The sequence below is a fragment of the Gopherus evgoodei genome, chromosome 1 (genome assembly GCF_007399415.2).
Source record: "Gopherus evgoodei ecotype Sinaloan lineage chromosome 1, rGopEvg1_v1.p, whole genome shotgun sequence".
NCBI lineage: Eukaryota > Metazoa > Chordata > Testudines > Testudinidae > Gopherus > Gopherus evgoodei.
Genome location: NC_044322.1, coordinates 227,989,271 through 228,016,485, shown reverse-complemented (window position 1 = coordinate 228,016,485; position 27,215 = coordinate 227,989,271). Strand labels below are relative to the sequence as shown.

Sequence of the window (27,215 nt, the reverse complement as noted above, 5' to 3'; positions counted from 1 at the left end):
CCTATCTCAGCTTCCAGTCACCTCCAGACACACGTTCCCTGTCCCCAGTGTCCCAGTCCCTATCTCACCCCCTCATCCTTATCTGATCTCACTCTCCCTGCCTCTCAGTCCCCTTGCCCAACCCAGTTTGCCACCCAACTCCCAATCCCAGTTTCCTCTCACCCCCCATCAACCTCCCACTTCAGTCTTCCCCCCGCCTAGTTCTTTGTCACAATCTACACCCACAACTTGTTGTCCCCTCTGCATTTGACTCAGGCAGTTTCCTCTTCCATGCTGCCTGGGTCCAGCAGGGTGGGGCATTGAGAGCATAGGACAGGCAGGCCCCCTATTCTCAGTTCTGGTGCTCGAATCCAGACAAGCATGAGCAGCTGGGAACTGTGATTGCAGGAACAGTCCTGCTTACTCCTAGGCTGCAGCATGCCGATGCAATCTTTGCAAAAAATCAAACTGCAAAGCTCTAGCAGGTTTCTACTGAGCATATGTGAACTATACCTTTTCAAAGCCTTTTAACTTGGCCAAACTCAGACAGATTTTTACAGGAAGAGCAAAAGGCACAGCCCTGACACAAAGGCTGACCCCTGGCCAAATTTCAAGTCCCTGCACCAAAGCATGGTGGCACTTGAGCTTTTCAAAGAAAAAGTCACCGGAATTATTGTGATCAACACAACCTTTTTCCCTAGCCTTGTTCTCAAAAACAGCTGATCTTCTTTGGGTTGAAATTTCCCCTCCCCCAAAAACAATCAGCTTGAGGCAGACACCCAGTATGGAAAATTTTATCCCGAACAGTTAAACTCTGGCAACATATAAGCAAATAAAACAGGTTCTTATAGCGAGAACTATTAGGCAACCTTAACAGGCAGCACTATCAGCTCCACCTATAATAAGGAGTGGCTTCTAAAGTCTGATGGAGTATTGAAGATGAGAGGACAAGGGCTCTGAATTTGTTTGAGCTAGGTTACGCTAAGGTAGGGAGCCAACTGTACAGTGGTTTTGAGATAGGAAAAAGGAACTGAACTGTATTGTTTAGGCTCCCATGAACTAAAACATTTAATGATCACAAACTGAGCAACATCATGCAGTATGAATTAGATGAGCTTTAAAAAAAAGAGAATTACAGACATCGAGACTTTTTTCCCCCATGATTAAAAACTTGAATGGAAATGATGATGCGGCTGAAATAACGCTTTCATGATCAACGTAAGGATTTTATTCAGTATGTACAGAATTCTCCAAACAAAGTAGGTCAGCAAAAAGGCAGTCTGAAAAGCACTGGAAGCCACCTTTGCCACTGTTAGATGGGAATAGTCTTTGATGGTTTTGTGTCATCCAGCTCAGCGTCCAGCCAGCGATATTTGCGGTGACGGCGCAGAACTTCAATTGCTTTTAGTTCTACAGGAGTTGGTTGAATGCCCAGGTCCTCCAACCCAGGAAGATCAGGGAACTTCATGTCTTTTTTATTTAAATTAAAAAAAAAAAAAAAAAAAAAAAAAAAAAGTATGAATAAGCATAGCAGAGACTACAGCTATATATGTACAGTTACTCAGCTATTACAGTAAATCTAATCCTTAATGTACTAAATACTATGTACTTATAACTGAGTTTGCCTTTCGTTCTCTGGAAAAACCGGTATGGAATACTAGGAATAGAAACAATTTAAGTAAGTCTAAATGCAATGCCATAGCATCACTGCAGATCCTGGGAGAGTCTACTTCAACTATTTGCAAAGTTCTCTTTACATTAGTGCAGGCTGCTGGCATAAGATCTTTCCCAGGAGAAATAACGCTCCAATACAAGGCACTGCTGGATCTTACAATGGATTACAGGGCACTGTGCAGCTATTGCTTAGGGATCAGGTAACTACATGCCACCTCCAGATCTCTGATCACAATGTGTGTGTTTGGTGGTGGAGGAGAGCCTGCAGGCAGGTCTGATCCAAAGAAGTCATGTACATTTGTGTCCTGAATTAGCTTCAACAGGAGTTGCAGATTTATATTAGGGTACAGAGGAGACAAGCAAATGCACTGCATTTCTTTACTCCCTCCCTTGTCTTCCATATATTAATGGGAAGTTTACTGTGCACCACCTGCAAAGAATTAATGCTGCCCTTGCATTCACAAGCACATAGCTGGACTGAAATTACTTCTCTAGCAGTTTGTCAGAAAACTTACACTGAATTAACAACTGTGATGGGCTGCTTTATTCAGTTTGCAGTCCTGTACAGATTCTATCATACAAAGATATATTCACTCATCTAGCTCCGCCTCTGGTAGATAGTGCAAGATTGTTCCTTACTGTATATTTCCCAATGTTTTGGTTCAAGTCCAATTTTAAAATGGCTCAAGTGATAGGACCTTGAGAGCATATTCCATAACCTCTTCCATTTCAGACATTACAACTGAGCTTGAACTTCAAAGCCACATATATATGGCTAAAATTGTAATTTTAGAAGAACTGTTATAACTTTAGAAAAATTGCAGTTTTTAATGAAGAAAATTTGCTACCTTTGCTATGAAAGCTCTTTAAAATGAGGTAATTAAAATTTGATTCTGGATTCCTGAGATCAGCATTTGCACCATGTCCTTGCACCAACAAAACCTCAACACATCTTTGTTTATGCTATTTATGTTCATCTTGTTTAGCTGCACATCAGCAGCATTTTATCCTCATTTCTGCTACACCACAGCTTTGAACCCTCCATTAAAAACACTTCCTCTGCTTCTCTGCTGTGTGCTCCAGCAACTGCATTATCAAACTGTTTGATCTTGACTGTGGCAGCCACTCACCTTAGAGCAGGAAGACAGCTGGATTTTGCTAGTTTTGGTTTAGAACATTGCAACCCTTGAGAACCTTAGTACTGTGGGTATCCCACTGTGATCCAACAACAAAGGCTTGCAAGCAGCTGAAGGTAATGTGCCTATGAGCTGCATTGTTATGATCACAACAGACCAATTGAGGGCAACTTTCTCTAGGGCGGCAGAGCAAGGAAAGAGGGTCAAGTATTTGCAATATGCCCTGGACTAACTCACAAATAAATAAGAAGCTCTTACATAGCACTTTTCACAAGGGATCTCAAAGTGCTTTACCAAGGAGATGAGATGTTTCTATTTCACAGAAGTGGAAACTGAAGCACAAGTGACATGCCCAAGGTCACACAGTGAGCAGATCTGAGGACAGAACCTGGGTCTCTCGACTCAGTCCAGTGCCATGTCCTGCAGACCATGCTGCGTCCAATTAAAAGTGATGGCCACATTATGTTCAGACAGACTACTGCTGCCCTACCTTAGTGAAAGATTATCTAAATAACTCCATTTATGCAAAGATTTGTGGAATATCACCAATAACTTTTGGAAAAAATTACATCAGGTACTGACATTAGGAGGTATGACTGCATTTTTGCTAACCTTACCCATCGAATAGCAAGGCTCTGATATGTTAATATTGGCTAATACCCATATTTTCACAGAAAGCTCATGCTAAAATAAATTTGTTAGTCTCTACAGTGCCACAAGTACTCCTGTTCTTTTTAACTGAAACAAGGTTTGGCAAGAACCACACAGCTAAAACCAAATTAAAAGCAACTATGAAAAGTTATGGATAAATGTCAAGAGGTAACACTTTTGCTTAGTGGTCAGAAGATCACGGATTCCAGTGTTAAATTAGGACTTCAGTCATACCCAAAGCTGAGATTTCACCTTGAGTTGTTAAAGGTGTCATCATCTGGATAGGATATTAAACCAAATTCCCTTCTGCCTACCCTAGTAAAACAAAAATCCTGCAGAAGATAGCTATGTATGCTTAACTGTGCTTCAAGGGAAGGCACTTGTGATTTATTTAAGTGCGTATAAAACTAGGAAAAAAATCCTCACTCACTGCACAAAAACAGGTAAACTTTCCAACAGATAACAGTCAGCTGCATGCCAGATATCTATTTACAATAGTTCTCTCTTCCCAGCCACCCCTTCCTCTGACACTTAAGCAAAAAGGTTTCTCTTTCCAGGTTACTGTCAACAATTCAGTTGTCAGTCAGCCTGGCTCCTTCCTTACATGTTTAAGAGAAATGTGCCAAACCCAGCTGGCCTTGATTTTCCATTAAATAGCTGCCAGACTAAACCAGAGGAACCTCCAGGCTGCTTCAGGTATGCATCCCTTTGCAGTCAACTCCCACATCATCCAACAGGCCTGGACAGGTAAAAGTAAGTGGGAATTCATGGGGTACAGTAGCTGCAGCAACTATGTTATGTATCCCATGAGGATATCTGAAGTCAGTAAAGGAGAACTCTGAAATCTTAACCTCTCCATAAAGAGATTTTTGTCTCCAAGAACAGTCTGAGAATGTTTGCAGGGTTTATACATTCTGTTAATGAGACTCTAACACACCAAATTCTATTTGTGGAACAGATTGAAAAACTGCAATACACAATCTGCAAGGACATCATGTTTCATTACTCCTTGGATTGCTAAGAAACATTCATAACACTTCCCCACTGAAAAGATTAACTGTGCTGCCCCAGACCTACCCGATCCACTTTGTCTCTCGTTGTCCATGGTTCAAATGGACTAATCTCAAAGAATCTTGCAAATAAACTGTAACCATGAAAAAAGGTGCAAACGTGAGTATTGTCATAATACAGATACACAGAAGGCAATTCAGACAGGCAGGAATATTCAGACTACCCAAGCAATTAGCATTTTCTGTTCCATATTTCATTTTCCTAGCTGGAAATTCCATTAGTGCATAGTTAGGAATGTTAAGGTTTCAGCAAATTCTCAATTATGGTTCTGATTACTAAAATGATCGCTATGACATTATTCCATCTCCCACCCCCAGGGAAATGATGTGTGTGTGTGTGGAATGGGGGAGGGAGATAAAAATCCACATTTAATAAATGCTCATTTGTATCCCCACTTTTCAAACTAGAGGGACTAGTATGTCTCTTTTTCAAGCTTTGCTCCTTGGAAGGCATAGGCAATAATCTCACCACTCAAGTGGTGCAATTCAAAGCCTCTAAGGCTAAAGCATGCTTGCTGACAGCAGCAATTTAATGGATGTGCAAGCCAGGGGATGTAGTTTGGAGCTATCTGCATATATAATTTCCATATTATAAAAAGTGCAGTTTTAGTCTTTAAAAAATGATTGAAAATGGCAGTAGGGTGATGTAACTCAATGTTTATTTTTGCTCAATGCCTCAACATCAGATTTGATCAGTTTAAGTGAACAGGTGGGTTTTCTAACTGCTAGCCCTGCAAACCAAGCCTGGAATCTAAGATCCAAGATGTTTTTTTCTGGTTAATGCATTATCATCCAATAGTCATGATTCTGTAAGCCAATTTCTGCCTTCTGTTATCCTTATACGATCCCATGGTCTCCAGAAGTAAAAGGGCAAAATTTGGTGTTGCTGATTTACTTAACAGTTCTGCTGACAATACGCAAGGCTAGAAAAAAATCCAGTTCACTCCCTCATTGCTATGCTGTCTCTGCAGTGCTAATGTAAGTGGATTCATTTTGCCACTGAATGACTGAACACACAGCAGATCTGGACACCTTTGGTTAGTTTTGATTTAGCAAAAATGAGACCATTTAATAATTGCATAGTGAGCATGCACAGCGAAGAGTTACCTTAAGACTACAATAACTGCATACTTAATTGCAGTACGGCCTAATGGGTGGATTTTTGGCTGAGCACAAGAACTAAAATAACTAATGAGTATTTTAGGAAATTCAGTCTACATCGACCTCTTATTACATCCCTTGCAGTTATCCTATAGTAAAATTTAAAGACCAATGCAAATACTCAGTTACTTTAATTCATGCTTCTACCCACTTGACGGGCGGCAATTTCTAAGCCAAGAAATAATTCTACTTACTGGTAGAGAGGACGTGGGAGTGGGTATGGGAGATAGTATCTATGGGCAGTCGCATACAGATAGTCTACCAAGTCATAAAGAAGGTATCGATGAGGTCTGCAAAAAAAGGGTACCAGTTAAATGATGCTGTTTCATGCCTCCTTTTGTAAATATTCAAGTAAACATAGCAACATCTCCTTTTCTTCAATCTAAATGATTTTTCACTCTTGTTGCCAGAGGGCAGCATTAAGGGAAATTTAATGGCTCAAGAGAAAACTGTGTTGTTTGAAACAGCAAGCAGTGAGGTCAGTAAAACGTACAAGCATCATATACAGAGCGTGAGGACACAATAGATTTTATGAGCTTAGTGATACCAACCAGATTCATCCCCCAGGTCTAAGTCTATTGCCTTCAATGAGCTTACCACATTTAAATATGGCCTTATTAAACCTAGGTACAACATTTTCAGTGTTGTGACTGAACTGGACTTGCAGTATCCTAACGCTCAGACTTCTATCCATCTTGCCCTGGAAGGAGGCCAGGAATTAGTGGATTTTATTTAGATTCACCAACATCTTGTTTTGAAGTAGGACTCCAAATAGAAGACTTTGCCAAGGAAAAGGGGATGGTATCCAGCTCTAACAGGGGAGAGATCAGGGGCCACCAGAACACCTCTGGACCAAGAATTTACCTATTATCTGGAAGACACTGCCTATCAGTGAGAAGGCAGAGTGGTAGAAATAAAGAAAACCTCCCAGAAAAAAAAATCCCATCCACTCCAGGGCTAATACCTTTAGCACTGGAGTGTCATTTTCCTGCTTATCAGGTTGGACGCTAGTTCCACACACAGTTGTGACAGATTAAGAAGAAAACAAATTATTGGAGTTCCCACTCTCCTGCCTGGTTCTTGATTTGGTTTTGCAAGTTTTACCTAACAGGAGTACTAAACTGTCAGGACAAAGGCTAAGCCTAATAGCGAATTTCTCTTGGACCATATAAGAATTTGTCAGAACTCTGTTGCCAAATCTTCACGACTACCCATGGCAGCCCTTTATTACTGAGTTATGTGATATGTCACACAGTCTGTTTGAATCCTCATAATGTTGTCATGGAGGTCATGATCAAAGGAGCATTGAACATGCCAATAGCTTTGGTCTCTGAAGGATTTATTGGGAATTCTCAGCTAGCAACCAGTGGCCTTGATGACCCACAAGCCCCGATATGACTATTGTAACTATTATACAGTCGGGCATTCCAGAAGTAATACTTAGTGGCATTTTCATATTTAGTTTCCAGGGGAAAGTGGGATTTCAGATCCAGCTGTAAACACAGAAGGATCAGACAGTGCCAGGATTATGGTGACCAGCAGGTGAGCTTGTTAAACTACACACATTACATCTGTGCAGATGGCCATGAAACTGCAGGTTGGGACAACTGACTCAGAGAGGTGAACAAACTTCAGTTTGACAAGCCATGGTTCTGATGGGAAAATTTTGTGTTTCCATGTATCAGAACTCGTGCCCACAACTGACAAGCTCTTGGGAAGGAAGAGCAAAGTTTAATAATTGTGTAATTCCATTTTCTTAAAGAATATGAAAAGTAAAATCGTAAAACCACAAAAGTTTTCAGGGGCACCAGAGCAAGGATAGCACAGCAAGACCTTTAACTTTTTTTTTTTTTTTTAAACTGACTAGGTCAAATATTTTCTAATTTGTGTGCCTAGAGTCAGATATCTAAATGCAGAGTTAGGAGCCACCTAAATGTAGGTGGCCTGATTTTCTGTGGTGCTGAGAACCAGCAGTTTCTATTGACTACAATGGGATTTGTGGATCTCAGCACCTTTGAAAAATCAAGCCACCTATATTTAGGTGCCTAAATATGTATTTATGAGCCCAACTTTAGGCACCCAGAATTGAAAACGTTGACAGACTTCAAATTGACAGTGCCCCTTTAATACTTCATTCTTATAAAGCCACATTAAATTCTATTCTCTTGATAAAACGTGAAATTAAAACAAATAAGTAATGTCAAATTCTCCTGAAATCTAATATTACCAAATGTGAAACAAAAAACAAATAAATCAATTCATTCTTAAGGTTTGTAATGAGTTTCTTGCATTCTTAACATCCTCGTCTCTAATTAGTTAAAAACTAACATAAGTCAACTTTTCCAGTTTCCTTAAAACCCCCATTATCATTATTTGCACCTTTAGCCAATTACTTGCTTCTTTCTATTGCTTTGCCATTTTTTTGAGAAAGATTTCATAGTGTACTCTTCAGGAAGAGTGAGTAATGTCTGGTTCTGGACAGACAGCATGAAGCACATCTGCCACAACAGCTCCTTCTAGGAGCCCTGTGTTTGAGAGCTTAGTTACAGTGCTGAGGACAGTGACATCACAAGAGGGAAAGACTGACCACCAGTATCCACTGCATATGAAACTGGAGGGCTACCATAGTGACAATATGATAAACTAATGAATACAGAAAAGTTATAAAGTCACAGATAAGGTTTTTACAATCCAAGTCCCAGGCTACTATATTATAGATAATTGTGTGGAGGTTTTTTTAGAAGCACTTTGTAACTTGACTACTTAGCTACCATTCCTCTTCATGATGTAGTCAAATGCATCTCTCGCGTCGTATACTAACTAGACCTAATTGTGCTTTGACCCCATATTACATCATTGAAATGTGGAAGTCAGAGCAAAATTTGGCTCTTGGGAGTTTGCTGATATCCTATTCTACCCTGGAATTTTTGTGCTTAGACCACTGAGTTGCTACCCAATCTGGTTCTGAGTGTCCCTACAGAGTTGTTCCATAATTCTCTCCAAATCTAAGGGTCTACATCAGAGGCTTTCACCAAAGTCAGTGGGATTTCTCCTTTAGTTTTTGCCTCTACCTTGTATTACTACTTTATCTTAAATACCAGGTATTATAAATCAGAATTACCAAAAATAAAGATTTTAAGTGAGCTGTTTCTACTTCATGAAAACATCTAAATGGGGCTCTTAACTAACAGAGATACACTTGTTAATGTGGAATAAGGGAGGTGTAACTGACAAACAGATTTCTAAATTTACAGTAAGATGTTCAATTATGTTCTTCAGGGAACTGGCTGACAGTTCTCTCCATGCTACTGAAATAATGCATACAAATTTCTTTAAGCTTACTTCTCTCTCACTTCCTTTATAGAATATCATGACAGCACATATGCTACTAAATCCTATATAATAAAAATCAGTGTTTATAAGAACTGTTCCCTGTGTTGATGTTCACAATATTAGACAAAAAAAAGAAAACCCAGAACAGAATGTCATGTGTTAAACACTAACCATCTGCCTGTATGTTGTATCCCTTTCCTACATGCTTTATCTATCTTGTCTAGTTAGATTGTGAGCTCTACAAGCAGGACTGCCTATTTCTCCGAATATGTACACAACAATAAATACAATGGAGCCCTAATTGGGGTTACCAGAATATTAACACTCATGGCTCAAGTCTGTGTTTTTTATTATTATTTTTTCAAACAACGGAGATGGAATTTATTCCAGCTAAAACAGCATGCATAACACAATGAGGAAACAGAATTTACTGCATAATATGTAGGACCCTTCATTTTTAGTTTTTATTTATTTTTTCCTGGGAATTTATCAATGTTCACTATAACAACAAAAACAAGTTAAAATCAGTGCAAAAAACTATTAATAGTTTTTCTGGGTAAATATGGGGGTTTATTTTGGTGGACGGAAGGGGGGAAATATTCAGTAGATTAATGCTTTGAATTCTGTTTATCAATGTGGTTTTCTGCAGAACTAAAACAGAACTCAAAACATAATGCCATCTCTGAGATTAAGAAAATATCTTTCTAATCCCCACTAAAACTTTTCATTTGAATAAACAGTTTACTACTGTAGACTTAGAACTATTGGCCTATAAATATTTACATTTAATAACTGGGCCACACCGTTTACAGCGCATACAATCAACTTCATCCCTTTCTCCTGTGGTGTTTGGTTTTGTTTTGAATTCCGAACAGTTCCTTGTGTTCTGAAATGTATTCTGATACAGATTTTCATTTTCTTCCCATTTTAGTAGGTCAGATCTTTAAATCATTACCTGCTAACAGCTTGAAAGGTGTATGTGAGATTCATCAGTATGTTCAGATGCGCGCACACTTCAGAGTGTGTGGATCTGTTTGTTTATTGTGTGTATCTTCTTGACTAGTACATAGCCTTACTCTGACAGGTAGCTTTGCATATACACACGGACTAATGTATTATCATAATACATCTATTTCATGCAATATATTGTATTTTCCTAATAAAACAAGTTATTTTTATATATCTGAATTATAGAAAAGTAGGGTGAAAAATCAGAAAAAAGTGAATATTGCTTTTTGTAAAATCTGAGAATTTTTCAGTAAAAATTGGTTTAAACTGAAAATGAAGGGGCTTAATAATATGTGAAAAAAGGCACCACACAGAATCACTACAGTTAATTAGAATCAGATGAGTAACCTACCCAGTCAAGGCATATGTTTTTCCTTTAGCATCAGGATCCTTAATTGCACTAATAATTGCCTTGGCTACATCAACAACCTAAGAGAAATATTTATATTAGTTTAAAAATATTTTTAAAATAACTTTAGAAAAGCAATTATACATTTTCTACACATGGTTTGAAAACAAGTTTTGTTTTGCCCTTTTTTATTTTTTTAAAATACCTACATATACAGGTTGCTTCTCTGTTTTCTTGCCCAGAGCAATAAGTGGCACACCACCAAAGGAACGCATATCTGGTAAAGGAGACAATGAGTTACTTAAGAATGTAATCAGTAACTCGGGGCATTGGGCAATAACCAACACATGATGTTTCAGAGCAAGGCAGAAGAGCCAAAATTCAACTACACAGTGCTGAGCTACTATGGAAAGGTACTATGTTTAAAAAGTTCGTAAACAGTCTTATTCAACCACAGTCTAAAATGTTTATTACCTTTTACTGCAATTAGCAGTGCAGAACCCATACAACCTTGGGAGAGGGACCTGGATTCTATTCTGGCTCACATATCAGCATCAGAATTGCTAAATAAATGACAGTTGCAGAATCTTTATTCTTGATGATGCATGAGCCAGAAAGAGAACCCAGCTTAACTGTTGCATTCCAGCACTGGCAATTAGATAAAATAAGCAGACAGTGTCTAAAACACTCCAGATAAAAACATGAAGTCCAACACTATAAAGTCACTTTTCAGAGTAGACACTGAATATTCTTTCCTAATCCCCATAGGTCATGATCTTAAACATGAGGTTCAGTTTTATTTACATGATATAGATGACTTAAAGTACAGGAGCTTTGCAGAACAAGCATGCTTGTCCCCTTGAGAAGGCAAATTATTTATTCCCTACGTCTACAGCCTCCAGGGTTAGTTATATAGATTGCATATTGTTTTAATGTAATACATACTTGCATAATAATTGAAAAAACGGTCCTCTCTTCCAAAAATCTCAGCGGGCTTCATAATGATAGCGTCTGGAAATTCCTCCCTCACTACCCTCTCTCCAACAGCCTGCATTAAATTGATATAAACAAACCAAACAACTTCTCATTAATGTGATCTACTCTAAACAGGCTAGGTGTTTCTCAGCCTTTTTGATACCAGGGACCAGCTTGCTGCCTTCCTAAACTGTGTTCTCAGGACCAGCACCGGTCCACAGATTGGATTGTTGAGAAACACTGATATACAAAGTATTATCGCATCATTCATGTAACAATACTTGACTAAAATATTCCATGAACTAACTCTGGCAATAACATCTCAACATTATTTCCATCCAGACCATTTGGTCTTTGATATGCACAGAGTTATAGCAATGTGCAGTTCTCAGGGCAACCCACAAAAGCACTATCAACATTTCTTTAATGAGACTCAGATGTAGGTTCCGTACATCACTGCCTCCTTAGTGATAAGATAAATATATAAAGCAAAGGAGTTTAAGAAATAGCTTGGCCTCAGCACATTTCACATTCCCCACATGCAGGGTTCAGAATAAATCAGGTGAGTCACAGGCCCCCACTTTGCCATCAAAACAAATGAGTTGAAAAACTCTGCTTGACTACAGTTTAAACTTGGTTGCAGCTGAAATGTTTTCCAACATTTGGCAGGCCTATGTTGACAAGGCCGAACTATATTCTAGCCTAGTTAGAAACCAGGGCTATAACTCATTTTTAAAAATTGTCCTAATATGATTTGGCCCCCATTTTAAAATTTTGCTTTGACACTGTGAAAGTCTGGTGAGTTCACTGAGGCCTACATAACCAAAAATGAGTCAGAAGCCATCTGAAAAAAGAAAGCAAAAAAAAATGGTATTTCCTATTAAGGAAAAGAGATTAAACACTAGTATAGTGAAACCCCGCTATAACACGATGTTTGGGGTCCAAAAACTTCCATCGCGCTAAATGCAGGGTAGTGGTATAGCAGGGTTTCAAACCAGTCAGTTTGTCAGTGGTCCCCAACATGGTGCATTGATGTGCACCGCCTAGTGCCCAGCAAGGGAGAGGAGCCGCGGCCCTCCGCCTGCCGGGGACAGAAAACTCTGGGGCTGCAGGCGCCGGTGCTCTCTGTCCCCGGCAAGTGCGGGGTCACAGCTTATCTCTGGCTTCAAGAGGAGCTGCGGACCCGCACCTGCCGGGGACAGAGAGCACTGGCGCCTGCAGCCCCGAAGTTCTCTGTCCCCGGCAGGCGAGGAGTTGCGTCTCCTCTTGAAGCCGGAAAGAAGCCGCAGCCCTGCACCTGCCAAGGACAGAGAGCACCAGCGCCCGCAGCCCCGGAGAAGCCAGAGAGAAGCTGCGGCCCCGTGCCTGCTGGGCACAGAGAGCACCAGTGCCCGCAGCCTCGGAGTTCTGTGCCCAGCAGGTGCGGGGCTGCAGCTTCTCTCCCCTACCATGGTGTTGGGGACTACTGGTACAGTACTGTATTATGCCTTAAAGGGGAGCCAATCTATGATCGCGTTATATGAGATTTCGCGTTATAGCTGGGCGCGTTACTGCGAGATTTGACTGTATTGACAATTGTGGTGCAAGACAGCCTATCTGCTGTAATCCCAAAACAAAAGATAGCAATTTTGAAGCCTTTCTATACTCTTGCCCCCCATTTCTTCATTCCCACTACCCACTTACCCCACTCATATGCCACACCACCACCGGTCGTTAGGCCTGTTCCCAAATATCGACTCATTTTTGCTGACCAAGACACCTCCCTCCTCTTAATGAGAATGGTACTAGATGCAGGGGATGCTTGAGGACATTGGGGTAAACCAGATTAGATCAAAGATTACTTTTTCCCCCTAGAAATGCGTATGGAGAGCTAGGTGGGTCTGTACACACACTGAAGGGCACACTGCACTGGGCCCAGGCCCAGGCGCACTGTGTCTAATGGTGTAAGGAGACTACATTTTAGGAACTGCTCCCAACCAGGGAAAATATAACTAAGTGGACACAGTTCCTAGAGTAATCTCTTGAAATGGATCTGGCAAAACTTTTCAGTCTTCTGAATACAATACAGACTGAACTCAGACTCACTTTATTCCTAAGGTATTTGGAAGGACTTTTCATGTCAGCATTCAGGTGAGAGATGTGAATGAGTTTTTCTACTCCAGATTCCCTGGTTACTTGGGCAATCTCTCTAGGAATATTTACAAATTCATCTTCAAAACTGAAGTTTCTAAAATAAGAAAATAAACGTTACTTTAAGAATCTTAAGAACAACCGAGCCTGTTATCTGGTTCCTATCACATGTTTCCTGACCAGATTTCAGAAGCGCATTATGATGCTATTGTTAGAAAAATGTCCTTAAATTAAGGGACTCTTTGCATATTAAAGACACAAACAATTAAAACATGGCAGAATACTGCACCAAAGCAACTGTACTTTGTGGTTTTACCTTGTCTCTAGTTAGACTAAAGCGCAGCTTGAAAAATTCACTCATCTGCTTGTCTGGCAAGCAGGAAATTTTTCCAGGCAAATGCTATCAATTTCAGCAGAAGCTAAACTTTTCAGAAATAAAAAGTATGCTTGTAGCCCTTTTTTCAGGTTACCTGTAAGCCACATGTTAAGACTGTAAACCAATGTAATGTGTAATCTTCCTGAAAACTATCAGTTTCAGTGCTTCTAACTGTTGCTCAGTTTTTTCAAGTTTCAGCCTTGTGAAATCTGACTGGTCTTGCCAGTTTTCACATCATCTATTCAAAACATTGCAAGCAGCACGAAACTGACAAGAATCAAATAAATTTCATAGTGTTTTTGCTTGGGAAAACTCCAAACAGCTTCAGAAGCAGGAATTGGAGCTATTCAATGGGAAGCAGAACATAAGAACTGAGGCTCTGAAACGAATCTGTTCTTGTGGAAGCCAGAAAACTGAAAGGGGCAGAACAGCAGTGATCACCTCAGAGAAGTGAAGAGGCGCTTGAATACGGTGGATGGAACAGAGGATGTTCCTTCTCACATTCAGCACCCAGAAAGGCTTGGGGGAGGAGTTTCAAATTTATCAGATACCTCCTAGACTGAGTCTTATACAAAAAAAACAGGTCCCCACAGCACAGTAGAGATATAATAACCTGTAGAAATCCCAACAGACTACCACTGGCCAGAAACTGAAAAAGGAGGGAGTTGACTTCTCTTGCCTATACATGATCCCTGGAAGGACCCCCAGCTTATCTACACCTGTCTTTGGATAGTAGAAGTTTAAGTCCAATGCTGCTATTGTAATCTGTCACCCCAACTCCACAGATCTCATTGATGTCTTAATTTTTGAGCATTCCAGAGTTATTCTAATCCTGGAAAGTTCCTGGAAATGTTACTCTTGCTCTGGTTGCAAAAATGCATATACTAGAAACACAAAATAAGAATGAACAGCATCTTCTAGAATTATACAGGGATTAAACAATATGGGATCCCAGATGAGATCGGATACTAATACTATGCAGAAAGGCAAGTATTTAATGAAAGGCTCAGTAACGGAGGTTAGCCATAAAAGGAATCTCACTGTTTTTCTTCCTGCTTATGTGGTTCACAAGTATTTAGGGCCAGGAGGGATCATTATGATCATGTAGTCTGACCTCTTGCATAAGACAGTCCATAGAATTTCATCAAGTGGGTTCCTGCATCAAGGCCTATCTTCTGGTTGAGCTACAGCACAGAAGCTGAATTTTTGTTACAGTTTAGTCCTGTGAAAGGTGTTACTTCAATAACCAGACAACCTTCCCTCTAGATAAAGCAAGGTTTCTATATGGGACAGACAAAGGTGTTTTAAATGAGCATATGGAGAATATAATGTGAAGGATATAGGTAATCCCAGTGGCAAGTCTACACACACTTCCCTCTCCTTCCCCTCACACACACAGACAGGCACCGCATTTAAATTTATTCCAGGATCAATTTTTTGTCTCCCAAATCAACAATAAAGAGTTCAAAGCTACTGTATTCAGACTTTAGAGATAGTGAACACAAATCTGATGTTTTAGATATAACTAGTAATATACAAACCAAGGTCTTAGAAATGCATATCAAATAACATGGACCTTGTTTGATACACAGAGCAAGTCATTTTTTAAAGCCAGTGAGCATTCGGTAGATTCAAATGATGTAATGGAAGGCTAAAAAAGCATCTACTAGAGTAGAAGTAAGTAAAATGGCATCTACCAGACAGAAAAGAAAAAAAGCAGGGCCTCTATAAACTAACTGTGATCATCAAATGAGTCTGTCAAGCAGGTTCCCTCCTGAAAGTTACATGTTCTGTTTGAATAGTCAGGTGTAAGTTGAAGCATATGCTTGCTTATGAAGGCATACTGCTTTAGTCTCTAATTCACAAATATTTTTTGGCCACAATTGGGAATGTCCATGTCATAACATTTGTTTCTTTGCAGTGTGAACACAAAGAAAACATGTTATATTACATTAGGGAACCATGTTGTAACAAATTAAAACTTATGCTGCCCTTTTTTTTGTCCTTGATGACATACACAAAAAAGTTTTACATATGGATGCAAGTCCCAACTAATCTTGATAAAGAGCTGAGCTTTAGTTTGGGTTGTGTGTTGTGACAGACACAGACCAGTGGGGTGCAGGAGTCTGGTAGAGGGCAAATATACTGGTCACTGGATGAGTAGTTCTCTGTTCCCTGAGTGACCAGAGCAGGGGCTGTACTAGAGTAATCAGGAACCTGCTAGAACCAATTCAAGCAGACAGGCTGATTAGATCACCTGCAGCCAATCAAGGCCGGCTAATCAGGGCACCTGGGTTTAAAAAGGAGCTCACTCCAGTCAGGGGGGCGGGGGGGAAGCCAGAGGAGAGGAAGTGCATGTGAGGAGCTGGGAGCAAGAGGCACTAGGAGCTGAGAGTGAGAGGGTGTGCTGCTGGAGGACTAAGGAGTACAAGTGTTATCAGACACCAGGAGGAAGTTCCTGTGGTGAGGATAAAGAAGGTGTTTGGAGGAGGCCATGGGGAAGTAGCCCAGGGAGTTGCAGCTGTCACGCAGCTGTTAGAAGAGGCACTATAGACAGCTGCAATCCACAGGGCCCTGGGTTGGAACCCAGAGTAGAGGGCGGGCTCGGGTTCCCCCCAAACCTCCTAATTCCTGATCAGACACAGGAGGAGTTGATCCAGACTGTGGGGAAGATCACCGAGGTGAGCAAATCTGCCAATAAGCACAGGACCCACCAAGGTAGAGGAGGAACTTTGTCACAGTGTATAAACAGGGCCTACAGAAACTTGAAGTAGTCATGATTACAAATAAAACTATTGGAGACTATCACAGGTATTTCTTTCAATCTAAAACAAGCTTTAGTTTTTTATGAGTTTCACGATTTATTCTAAATTTCATGTCTGTTAATAAATTAGCAGTATAAAAAGAAGCATACTGCTTCTGAAGCTAATAAGGTGTCCATGACAAAATCCCAAGGTGTTCATGACAAAATCCCATAGAACTGACAAATTCATTCATAGATTTAGGGAACTCTCCACTAGCTATTCTCATTTATTAAGGTCTATACATGAATAGGAAATGCTTGGCCAGAATTTATATTAGGCCAAAATTCAATCCTGCATCAAAGTGGCTGTGTTTAGTCAGAATTCTAGGGTCTCCATTTGCTACAAGTTCTATGAACATTTTTCCACTACAAATGTAAATCCACAAAAATTTGTACACATTAATGGCATAATATTAGTTCAGCAAATCAACATACATTATGATTGATTGAGAAAGCAGTAAATTCAACTCTTTATAATGGAGCAAAACTCATGCAAATGAGCAAAACTCTAACTATGGAAAGAACATAAAAGATAGCTCCTGCTCACACTCAAGACCCCAGTTATCCCTTCGGTCACACAGAAGAACTGTGACACACAAGATTTCAGTCTTGTCTCTTTATATATAGGGAAGATAATCCCAAAGTGATCATGTACCATACATTCTGTGCTAATTATGTTGTTAAAATACCCAATACCTGTTATGAATCTATCCATACAGAGAGACAAACAAGAAAATTACTTTGTTTCCCATTCTTGTCCAACAAGATTAATGACCACATTGCTGTGTTCCACGGCTCTTCGGGTAGAGTTTTTGTCTCTAGAGTCCCATTCCTGTAACCATAACACCAAACAGGAAGGATATGAGATAATGTCCAAACAGGTGTAATCAAAGGAAGTTCTTTCACATAACTTCCATATACAATTTAAACAGATGGAACTCTGTGGCTTACTTCACAAACGATAACCATTGGCTTCCTAGCATAAATCAAAAGCAATACTATTGCTAAAGTCAAAGCCAAAAGACTCACCAAGAACAGAATTTGCCCCAGGTCACCCATAGGTCGAAGATACATGAGCTCATACTGATCGCAGCGATGGGGTATGATTATCTGGGATCCAATACGCCCTAAAATGTTCAAACCAGTATTTCTTGATTTAAATCAAACTATTATATAAATATTAAAGGAAATGCTGCTGTTAAAGTACAATAATTTCTTTTTAACTGCATAAAGTAAAAACTCAATAGATGACCTCAAATAACTGGATTCCACAGATAACTTTTGTGATCAGACTAACAATGACTTTTGCGCATCTGAGGATCTAGAGGTATTGTACAAATAAGTTACAATTCTCAATAGCCTATTTTAAGAATTCTTATACCAGTTATGGATGCCACATGGATCAAACCCTGTAACTTTATAATAAGTTGACTTCTGTAAACTGCCCGCAAAAGAATAATTCTGTTTAATAATATGCCACATACATGTGTGTGTATTACAATGATATGACTGACTAGCACAAAAAAGTGCATTACATCTAAGGAGATTTATGATTTGCATTGTGATTAATATAATTTTTTTAAAAGTTGGGGGAAAATTGCAAATATTATTTGACATTTCAAATTGTAAATGACAACTTTAAAGGGTCAGAGCAAAATTCTAAATAAAAAATACTGCTGCAAAAATGTTTTTATTATGCAACTAAACACAAGGTCTCATCACTATTTATTTAAGAGAATTTGTTCTTAAGAAATATTATTAATGTTGAAAACATAAGAACTGACTAGAAGCTTCACTTAAACCTAGAAGTGGATTTTAGGAGTTCAAACAAAAGGTAACTCCCCTTCAACCACTATCCCCATTATTTTAAAATGTGTTCAGAATCTTCTGAACCTGGATCAAAACCAGAAATCTTGCAAAAATAGGCCAGTTTTCATTTCTTAGGACTACAACATTAGACAAACATTAGGAATGTACCATAGAAAACAATCCCACACTGAGTCAATTTCTAACCTCCAGTGCTCAGGATATTTTCTGCCCATCTTTGTAGACTAAAAAGATGTGGATAGTTTAGACAAGCATCTGAACTGCTGAATGTTATTCTCAGGAAACATTACCCAGGCGGTTGACAACATATCGTCCCAGAAATCCTGTGGCCCCAAAGACAGTTGCCACAATGCCGCTAACGGAGGAACGCCCGCTTCTTCCATGGGGGATCACAGTATAATGTACATGACGATGCTGCTGCAGTACAGGAGACACTGAGGCAGGAATGCCAGAGCCTGAAATACACAGTCAAAAGGAGAGAGCACATGAAGTCACTGCAAGAGTTATTATTTTCACTCCACAGATAAAGTTGAAGTTAGCTTTCCAATAAAACCCTGATTTTATAACCACCTCCTTTTATTTCCCTCCAAAGAAACCAGTCCCCCCTGAAATTGCCCATACTACATACTAGGGTAAGATACAAGTTTGGAAAAGTCAAAAAAGGAGTGGGTTTGAGTACAGGATCAGAGTGAGAGAGGATTGTGGGGGGATTACAAAGGCATAATATAAACACCACAGCAAGATAAGAGAGGGAAAGGGGTTAACTAAAACATCATTAAGGCACTGATACCGACAAACACAAGGTAGGGATCCTGAGGAAAGGAAATGTTCTTCCTCCTCAATCCAGGCAACAAGGGGAAACTAATCACTTTGCTATACTGTTTATAATACACTTTTAATTAAAGGTCTTTTTGCTCCCATCTATACAATAGAACAGGATGAAGAAGTGCTCTGTTCAGCTGTACGTGCTATAACGTAGCAAGATGCAATATTTTCTTTCCTCTCTCTTCTTTTTCTTTATCTGTAGCTAAAGCCTGTTATGTCTTACTTGTATTACCATAGCATCTAGGAGACCTAATCAAGGCCAAGAACTCAATTGTGTTAGGTACCGTACAAACATAAGATGGTCCCTGTCTCTAAGAGATTACAATCTATGTATAAGACATAAAATAACAGATGGATACAGGCATATAGACAAGGAAGGGCAAGGAAACAATGAGACAGCATTGGTCATCATGGTAGCCAATGATATCAGTACACCATCAACCTAACAGTTGTCGAGCTTTTTGCAGGCTTCATGGCAAAGGACAATTTGAAGAAGGGATTTGGAGGACAATGATGAGGTTGCTTTGCAGATATTTATGGGAAGTTCCACCCAAGCATGAGAGGCAGCATGGGAGAAAGCACAAAGCTGTTTTCACATGTATAAGAATCAAAATTAATAAATATAAACTGATTTGCCACTGGGCACTGGGATACATGCTAGGAAATGAGGGGTGGGAGTAGATGTGCTGGCGCAGGCATATGGGAACGGACATGAGGGGAAATGGACTGGGTGGTAATGAATTATGTTACCTGCTCCTGGAATATCTGGGAGATGTGTGAGTAGGACAGGAGTAGAAGACTAACAGGGCAGAGGGGGTTGAAGGGGTGGTGGTGTAGACCATGGGCAGGCATGGATGTAGACAGGGGAAAGCAGAAACTTTTAACTTCAAATGCTTATCATTTTCTAGATATAAAAACCTCTTCCCTTCCACTGTACTGAAGTAACGATTGTACACCTAACTAGCCAGATCCTGATAGGAAATCATCCTCCTTGTTTCCCTTGTCTCATGCAAGTATAACTTCCATACTTCCCATGGACTTGCTAAAGACTGCAGCACCTTAAGGTCTAACAGTGCAAGACTACCCTCTTGTGGGCCTTACATGCCAATGCAAGTTAAACGATTAGGACTTATTAAAAAAAATGGGAAATTCACAAACTAAAGAATTTGTTAAAGAGCTCAGTTGCAAAGAGTTCAGTTAATGTCGTCATCAATTACACTTTAACACAAACATTTAACATTTTTTAAAAAACCTAAACATTAGAATCGCTCAAAATCAACATTTGAGGAATCTGACAGTTCATCATGACCATCCTTCAACACTCACTATTATCCCACCTGATTTACATCTCTGAGTCTACTTTAATAAAGTTGCCCCCTAAAATCTACAAAGATATACACAAAGGTAAAAAAGAATTACTAGGAAATTATAGAATCTCTTTTCCTACTCAAGGAATTCATTTCTATATAGTGTATTACACTCTATGTTATTGCTTACTACAGAAAACATTAGCTGTTAGTCAATTTTGCAAAGTCTACACACACCTCCTTATTAATAATATACTTCGTAACACTAAACATTTATTCATAAAAAAATAGTATTCTACTCAACCAATTCATTTCCTCTGTGAGAATGTACAGAACTCACAAATTAATAAGGGCTAGGACTATATTCCTATCAATATTTAACTTTAACAGTATACCTCCAACAATCTTTTTTCCTTTATAGAACAAAGCAAGGAGCAACGGTTAAAGTAGGCTAGGTGATACAAGTGAAGTTAGGTGAATAGTGTGTGATCCAGAATTATGTTGTGGTAGAGAATTGGATGGATAGTTTAACTTCATTTTAAAGTATCCAACATTTGGGGCATTTTGAAGCGGTAAATAATTTTTGTAAAGAAAGCAATTGCTTTTGAGTAGTTAGCTGGACTCTTCTGAAAATACTCTTTCAACCTTAAATGTTTCAAGTTTTAATGTGAAAACAGTATATATAATATACACATACAGTACCAGTACCGCTAGTTGTATTACAACAGCAGGAGAGTTTCGGTCACAACACATCTTCCCAAAAGCAACATTACCTTAGACAGGTATGAACAGAATTAGAAAAATGTGCATTGCTGGACAGATGATTAAATCTAGTGTCCAGAAGCTAACACGAAAGATGGGGCAAAAGGTTCACTAACAATATATCAGTAAACATCCACAAAGCTACCTCATTATCTTCCTTCAAATCTCTCTACAAAACTCTCATTTTCCATGATACCTACAAAAAAATCTGACGTTAGGCTGATGTTGCACTGATACCACTGCCTATCATGCTGACCAACACTGTCTCGTTGTTTTCTTGTACTCCCTCATCTATGTCTGTATCCATCTGTTCTCGTCGTCTTCTCGGACAGCGAAGTCTATGAAGTAGGGGGCATCTTTTTGTTCTGTCTAGCACAGGCCTGCACAACTCGTAAAGTAGCGAGGGACATATTACTCCAAAGAAAACAGCTGAGGGCCGAACTTCCCTGGCCCCGCTGAACCACCCCCCTCAAGCGCCGCCAAGCCCCCCCCAAAATAACACCCCCCCCCACCGCCACCCAGCTCCCCTGAAATACTCCCCTCCCCCCCCCGCAGCACCCTCCCCACAGAAACAAACCCTCCTTCCCCAGCACTGCCCCACTGAAATAGCAGTATTAAACCTTGGTAATATGTTACAGCAGACCCCTAAGGTAGTATAATTAAAAGAAAAATCTCTTTTTGCTAGAAATAGAACAAGCTCTTCCCCCAATTGCCCTGTTGAAGGAATGAGGTGTGAATGAGGAAGGTGTGGAAGGCAGGCACCTCCAGATAGCTGCAACCCTTGGAGAGGGGAGGGGAGCCAGACCAGATCAGTAGAACAGGTCAGCCACTGACTCCTCACTTGCCTCCTCAGCCCCCCACCTACCCCCGGCTCGCCTACTCACCTCCCGCCACTGCCCACCCGCCTCCTCAGCCCCCTTCCCCCAGCTTGCCTCCTCAGCCCACACCACTGCCCGCCCACCTCTTCAGCCCCCTTCCCTCACCCGCCGCTTGCCTACTCACCCCCCGCGGGATGCGCAATGAGCCCACCTACTCACCCCCCGCGGGCCGCACAGTGAGTCCACGAGGGCCGCATGCGGCCTCCGGGCCGCATGTTGTGCAGGCCTGGTCTAGCACAATGGGATCCTGGTCAATGACGAGGGTTCCTAAGTTCTAATACAAATAAATGATGAGAAAAGATCCAGAGGCAATACTCTGGTAAGAGTCTCGATCTCTCAGCTGCTAGAACTGTGATCCTGGACCCTGCTCAGGGATTCCATCTTCTCTGTAAAGATCTGCTATTTCATCAATTTGAAACGTTGATTCTTTGGTTGACGGAAAGAAATACGTCTCTCTCCATTCTTGCTCCCTTCTGTTACACCTCCGGAAACCTTCTGATGCTTTCGGGAGGAGTTGTTCTGTTACACTGCCCTTCCCCAGTCTCCTTTTAAGTCTTCCTTCTCTTTCAAAATAGCTCCATTGCCTGTTTTTGCTGCTACCTGTAATTTTCTGAGGCAGCATTAGATCGACATAGATTTTGACAATGTTATCACTGCCCAATGTGTTACGAATTACAACAGTGAAACCGGGTTTGTTAATTTTACTCTGCCGCTTGCCAGAGCTATTGTAACTGCAAAGTTAGGAAGATAGCTCTACATTCGGTCACATTTAGAAAGCTATGTTTGCAATGTTAAGAGTAACATGGCCTAAAAGTGTTGCTGCTCCAATTTAAGTCACTAGTAGAATTAGTTCCTTTGGAGATTTTTTAGACTTTTAAGAAAGTTTACACACTGTAGAACTTGATGGCATAAGACTTTTCACTGACTGGGGAGTTTCCTATTTGTCACTAATTTGACTTTAAAAGCCCTGCTTGACTAAATTTTACAACACCCAAAGAAGCAAGGAAGTATCATCTGTCTCCAGAAAAGGCTTTTTTTTTTTTAAATGTAAAGTGTTAAATGCTCAAAAGAGTTGCCCAGGAAAGGTTTCAGTTGCAAACCTTGAGAAACATAGGTCCAGATTATCTGAGGTGCTGAGTATTTTCAGATCCCTTTGAAATAAACTGAAGTTCTTTATCTCCTTGGGATTTGGCCAAGATCACACAGAAAATCTGTGGCAGCGCCAGGAATAGAACCAGAACCTTAATTCCCAGGCCTGTGCTCTGACCACCCTTGCTGCAGCTTATCAAAATGGCTTTTACGCTACATTTAATTAAATTACATGGTTGCATTCTCTATATACCACACTACCTCCAGAACACTGCTTATGGTGAAGGAATTAAATTTTAATCATTAATTTTTCATGCCATTTATCATTTTATAATGCTCCATGTGACTTTAGCATATGACAACCACGCAAATATTTAAAAAATAAGAGGGAAAAGCTATTCCCAGCCTGTGGAATAACCAACTTGATTGGTGCACACTGAACTTATTGAAAGAAAGCTATATCAAAGAGATGAGTACTGAACACAGTAAAATCTATTTTTAATCTCTTACAGCAGGGGTTGGCAAGCTGCGGCACGTGAGCCTATTTTTACTGGCACGCTGCTGCCAGACGGGGTCCCAGCTGCCGGCCCCGCTCAGCTTGCTCCCGGCCTGAGTGAACGGAACCCCCCAGCCAGCAGCGGGCTGAGCAGGGCCTGGGATACCAGCCGCTGGCCCCTTTCACCTCGCTGCTGGTCTGGGGCTCCAGCTGCCCGGCCCCCTGCCACCCGGGGTCCGGGCCTCCGGCCCTGCTCAGCCCTCCTGCCAGCCTGGGATACCAGCAACCAGCCCAGGGCTCTGCTCCCAGCCAAAAATTACACTACAATTAGCTTAAAAACTTGAAAACTTTGTTTGTATATTACAGTAATCGTTAAAAAAATATGTTAATAAATACATAGGCTTGATGAAACAAAGTAGTTGTACTTATGTGCTTGTGCTTAATTTGTGTTTTCGATGATTTACCTTCTAAAAATATCTCGCATGTCTTGCACCCCCAGAAAGGGCATCTCACACCCCAAAGGGGTGCGTGCACCCCAGGTTAAGAACCACTGCATTAAACTGATAAGATCTGCATTTTAATTTAATTTTAAATGAAGCTTATTTAACGTTTTAAAAACCTTGTTTACTTTACATACAACAATAGTTTAGTTATATAATATAGACTTACAAAAAGAGACCTTATAAAAACATTAAAATGGATTACTGGCACGAGAAACCTTAAATTAGAATGAATAAATGAAGACTCGGCACACCACTTCTGAAAGGTTGCCAATCCGTCTTACATGAAAAAATCCAAGTTTAATCCAGTGCCTGTGTAAATTCAGTCCTGCAATCATGCCCCTATTCTCCCCATTTCCTACCCAATGATTAATAGTTTCATAGGCCAGGTCTACACTGCAAACTCTATGTCAGTTTAGGAATGTGAAAAAAATCCATCCCTAACTGACATACATTACAGAAACAAGTTGGCAAGGTAATCTCTTTTATTAGACCAACTTCTGTTGGTGAAAGAGACAAGCATGACAAAACCTCCCATGTAGACACAGTTTATACCAGTAACTTTTGCTACTATACAGTATGTTTTTCAGGGAGATGCATGGGCGGCAGGTATGATAGGCAGGGATAGGCTGTGCCTCCCCAAACAGCCAAGTATGGCCCCTCTCATGCTTCACCCCCAGGCCAGGCACCTTCCTTCGGTTCCCAGCATCCTGCCCTGCCTGGCACAAGCTGGCTGACCAGCCTCTCGCAGGGACTCAGTGCAGCTGGTGCTGAGGCTGTGCCACCTGGCGCAGCCGGGCTGGGGATGCAGGCGCCTGGTACGCTGGGGCTGGGGCCTCAGCGCCCGGTGCTGGGGCCCGCAGTGGGGATGCTCTGGTCTCTCGCAAGGCAAGGGGTAAAAGGAGAGGAGGGGCAGGGCCTTGGGCACAAGAGGAGGGGCCACGAGCTAGCCTCCCTAAAAGGCCAGGTCACTGGCTGCCCATGGGGAGATGCCTTAACTACGGACTTGTCTACATGCATAGCACAGCAGTGGCACGATTGTAGCGCTTTAGTGAAGATGCTACCACACCGATGGGAGAGCTTCTCTCATCTGTGTAGTTAATCCACCTCTGCAAGGGGTGGTAGTTATGCTGACAGGACATAGCACTGTGTACACTAGGGGTTAGGTTCACACTACTGAGTGACAGTTATACTGATTTAAGTTTGCAGTGTAGACCTGGCCTATATTGGTAAAGGTATTCCTTTTGTCAGCATAAGTTCTCTCTCTACTAGGGAGCTTTGCCAATATAGCTACTGCAGCATAGACTAGCACATATGTCCAGTGTAACACAGCTTCTGTGCAGGTTAGGGTAAGGAGAAGCACTGTCTCACACTTGCTCTATACCTAAAATTTAGGTCTACCTGGCTACACTGCCCTGGAAAACATCATGCCCTGTGCGATGTAGTTAGATTGACCTAATCCCCACTGTAGCTGCAACTAGATTGATGGAAGAATTCTTCCACTAACATAGCAATCACCTCTCCGAGAGGTAGATTAAATATAGCAACAAAAATACACTTCTGTCACTGTAGTAAGTGTCTATCTACACTGTTGCAGCTGTACTTCTGTAGCAATTATGGCACTAGACATACCCTGAAATAGCTAGGGCCAATCCAATGCAGTACATCTAATATCAAGACAGATCTTACACTGAACTCTATTAACTGGGGAGCTGGAGCAAAACACTGAAATCATGATAATTACTGTAATGATTTGTAAATTTAAAGAGTTCTCAAAACTGTAATCCTAGTGCTCTGTAGAATTATTTTGAGGACAAAATGCCGGCAGGTGAGATAGACCCGTGGACAGATTACGCTCTTATGAAGTGGGATGCAGAAAGAGATGTCTGGGATGCTGAGCTTGGTGGAGTGGAGAAAGCGCAGAGGTAGTGCTAGACATAAGCAGTTTATGCAACAGCTTGGGGCTCCAAGCAACTCTTTAGTATTATCTCCAAAACATCATTCATCTTATTTAATGTGGACTTTTCAAGAAGTGTATTAGTATGACCAAGCACTACCTCCGTGTCTGTATCACCAGCTATGCAGTGTAGTTATAGGCTTGTCCGTCTCAGGATATTAGAGACACAAGGTGGGTGAGGTAATGGCTTTTATTAGACCAACTTCTGCCAGTGAGAAGCTTTCACACCATATGGACTGAACAGACACACTGGATTTATGGCTTATTACAACAATCTGCAACCCACTAACCCTTTTTGTCCTATGACCACAGGGGGGTCAGCAGGCCACTCTACCTTGAATGGTTCCTTGCAATCAGTTCTAACTACCTATGCCAAACAATCTGCCCCTCCTTGCACTTCGCTGCGATCCCGGGAGCTCCTTTTCCAGCCATGACAAAGGGTTCTGCCTGGCCCGAAAGCTTCTCCCGCCCACAGAAGCGACTACCTCGGCCGCCCTGCGTCTCTGCAGCACCGGCTGCCACTCCCGGTGCCCCAGGCAGCGCAGCCGCTGTTCCCAGCCGGGCGGGTTTCCGCGGCCAGCGATTAGCAGCAGCGTCTCCGGGAGCTGCCCCAGCCCCGCTCCTGGGGCATGACGCGCCCCGAGGTCGCGCGGCCACTCAGCGGCAGCCGAGGGAGCAGGAGCTCGGTGCCCATCGCTCGTTTCCGGGCGTGGCCCCGCAGCGCGAGCACAGGGGCCAACCCAACGGGCAGCGCGCGCCGAGGGCGGGCGAGCGAGGCCGGGCTGCCTCGGGGGGGAGGGGCGCCGCGGCGGTGACACTCACCTGCCCTTGGTAGCAGCAGGAGACTACGGGCAGCCCGAAAGCAGCCAGCCGCCGCCATCTTCCTCTCCCACAAGCCCCCGCGGCCAACGGGTCCTCCGCGGGGACAA

The 27,215-nt window shown here is 41.4% G+C and overlaps 1 protein-coding gene across 1 annotated transcript; it reads right to left on the bottom strand.

Annotated features, from left to right (window-relative positions):
- Nucleotides 1-1,184: 1,184 nt before the first annotated feature.
- Nucleotides 1,185-27,215, bottom strand: NDUFA9 (NADH:ubiquinone oxidoreductase subunit A9). Its single transcript, XM_030538654.1, has 12 exons — nucleotides 27,109-27,215; nucleotides 18,763-18,927; nucleotides 17,675-17,772; nucleotides 17,386-17,477; nucleotides 13,422-13,563; nucleotides 11,307-11,409; nucleotides 10,571-10,638; nucleotides 10,365-10,441; nucleotides 5,866-5,961; nucleotides 4,518-4,584; nucleotides 2,502-2,517; nucleotides 1,185-1,449 (listed from the first exon to the last, which is right to left on the bottom strand). The coding sequence occupies exons 1-12, from the start codon at nucleotides 27,164-27,166 to the stop codon at nucleotides 1,292-1,294; spliced, it is 1,140 nt and encodes a 379-aa protein (XP_030394514.1). The 5' UTR covers nucleotides 27,167-27,215; the 3' UTR covers nucleotides 1,185-1,291.

What these genes read in the sequence shown, in the direction of transcription:
- NDUFA9 (XM_030538654.1), bottom strand. Translation starts at nt 27,166, where the DNA reads ATGGCGGCGGCTGGCTGCTTTCGGGCTGCCCGTAGTCTCCTGCTGCTA. An exon ending in CCAAATACCTTAGGAATAAA is followed by an intron (nt 11,410 to 13,421) that starts GTGAGTCTGAGT and finishes AATTTAATGCAG; the next exon opens with GCTGTTGGAGAGAGGGTAGT. An exon ending in AAAACATATGCCTTGACTGG is followed by an intron (nt 5,962 to 10,364) that starts GTAGGTTACTCA and finishes CTTTTTTTGCAG; the next exon opens with ACCTCATCGATACCTTCTTT.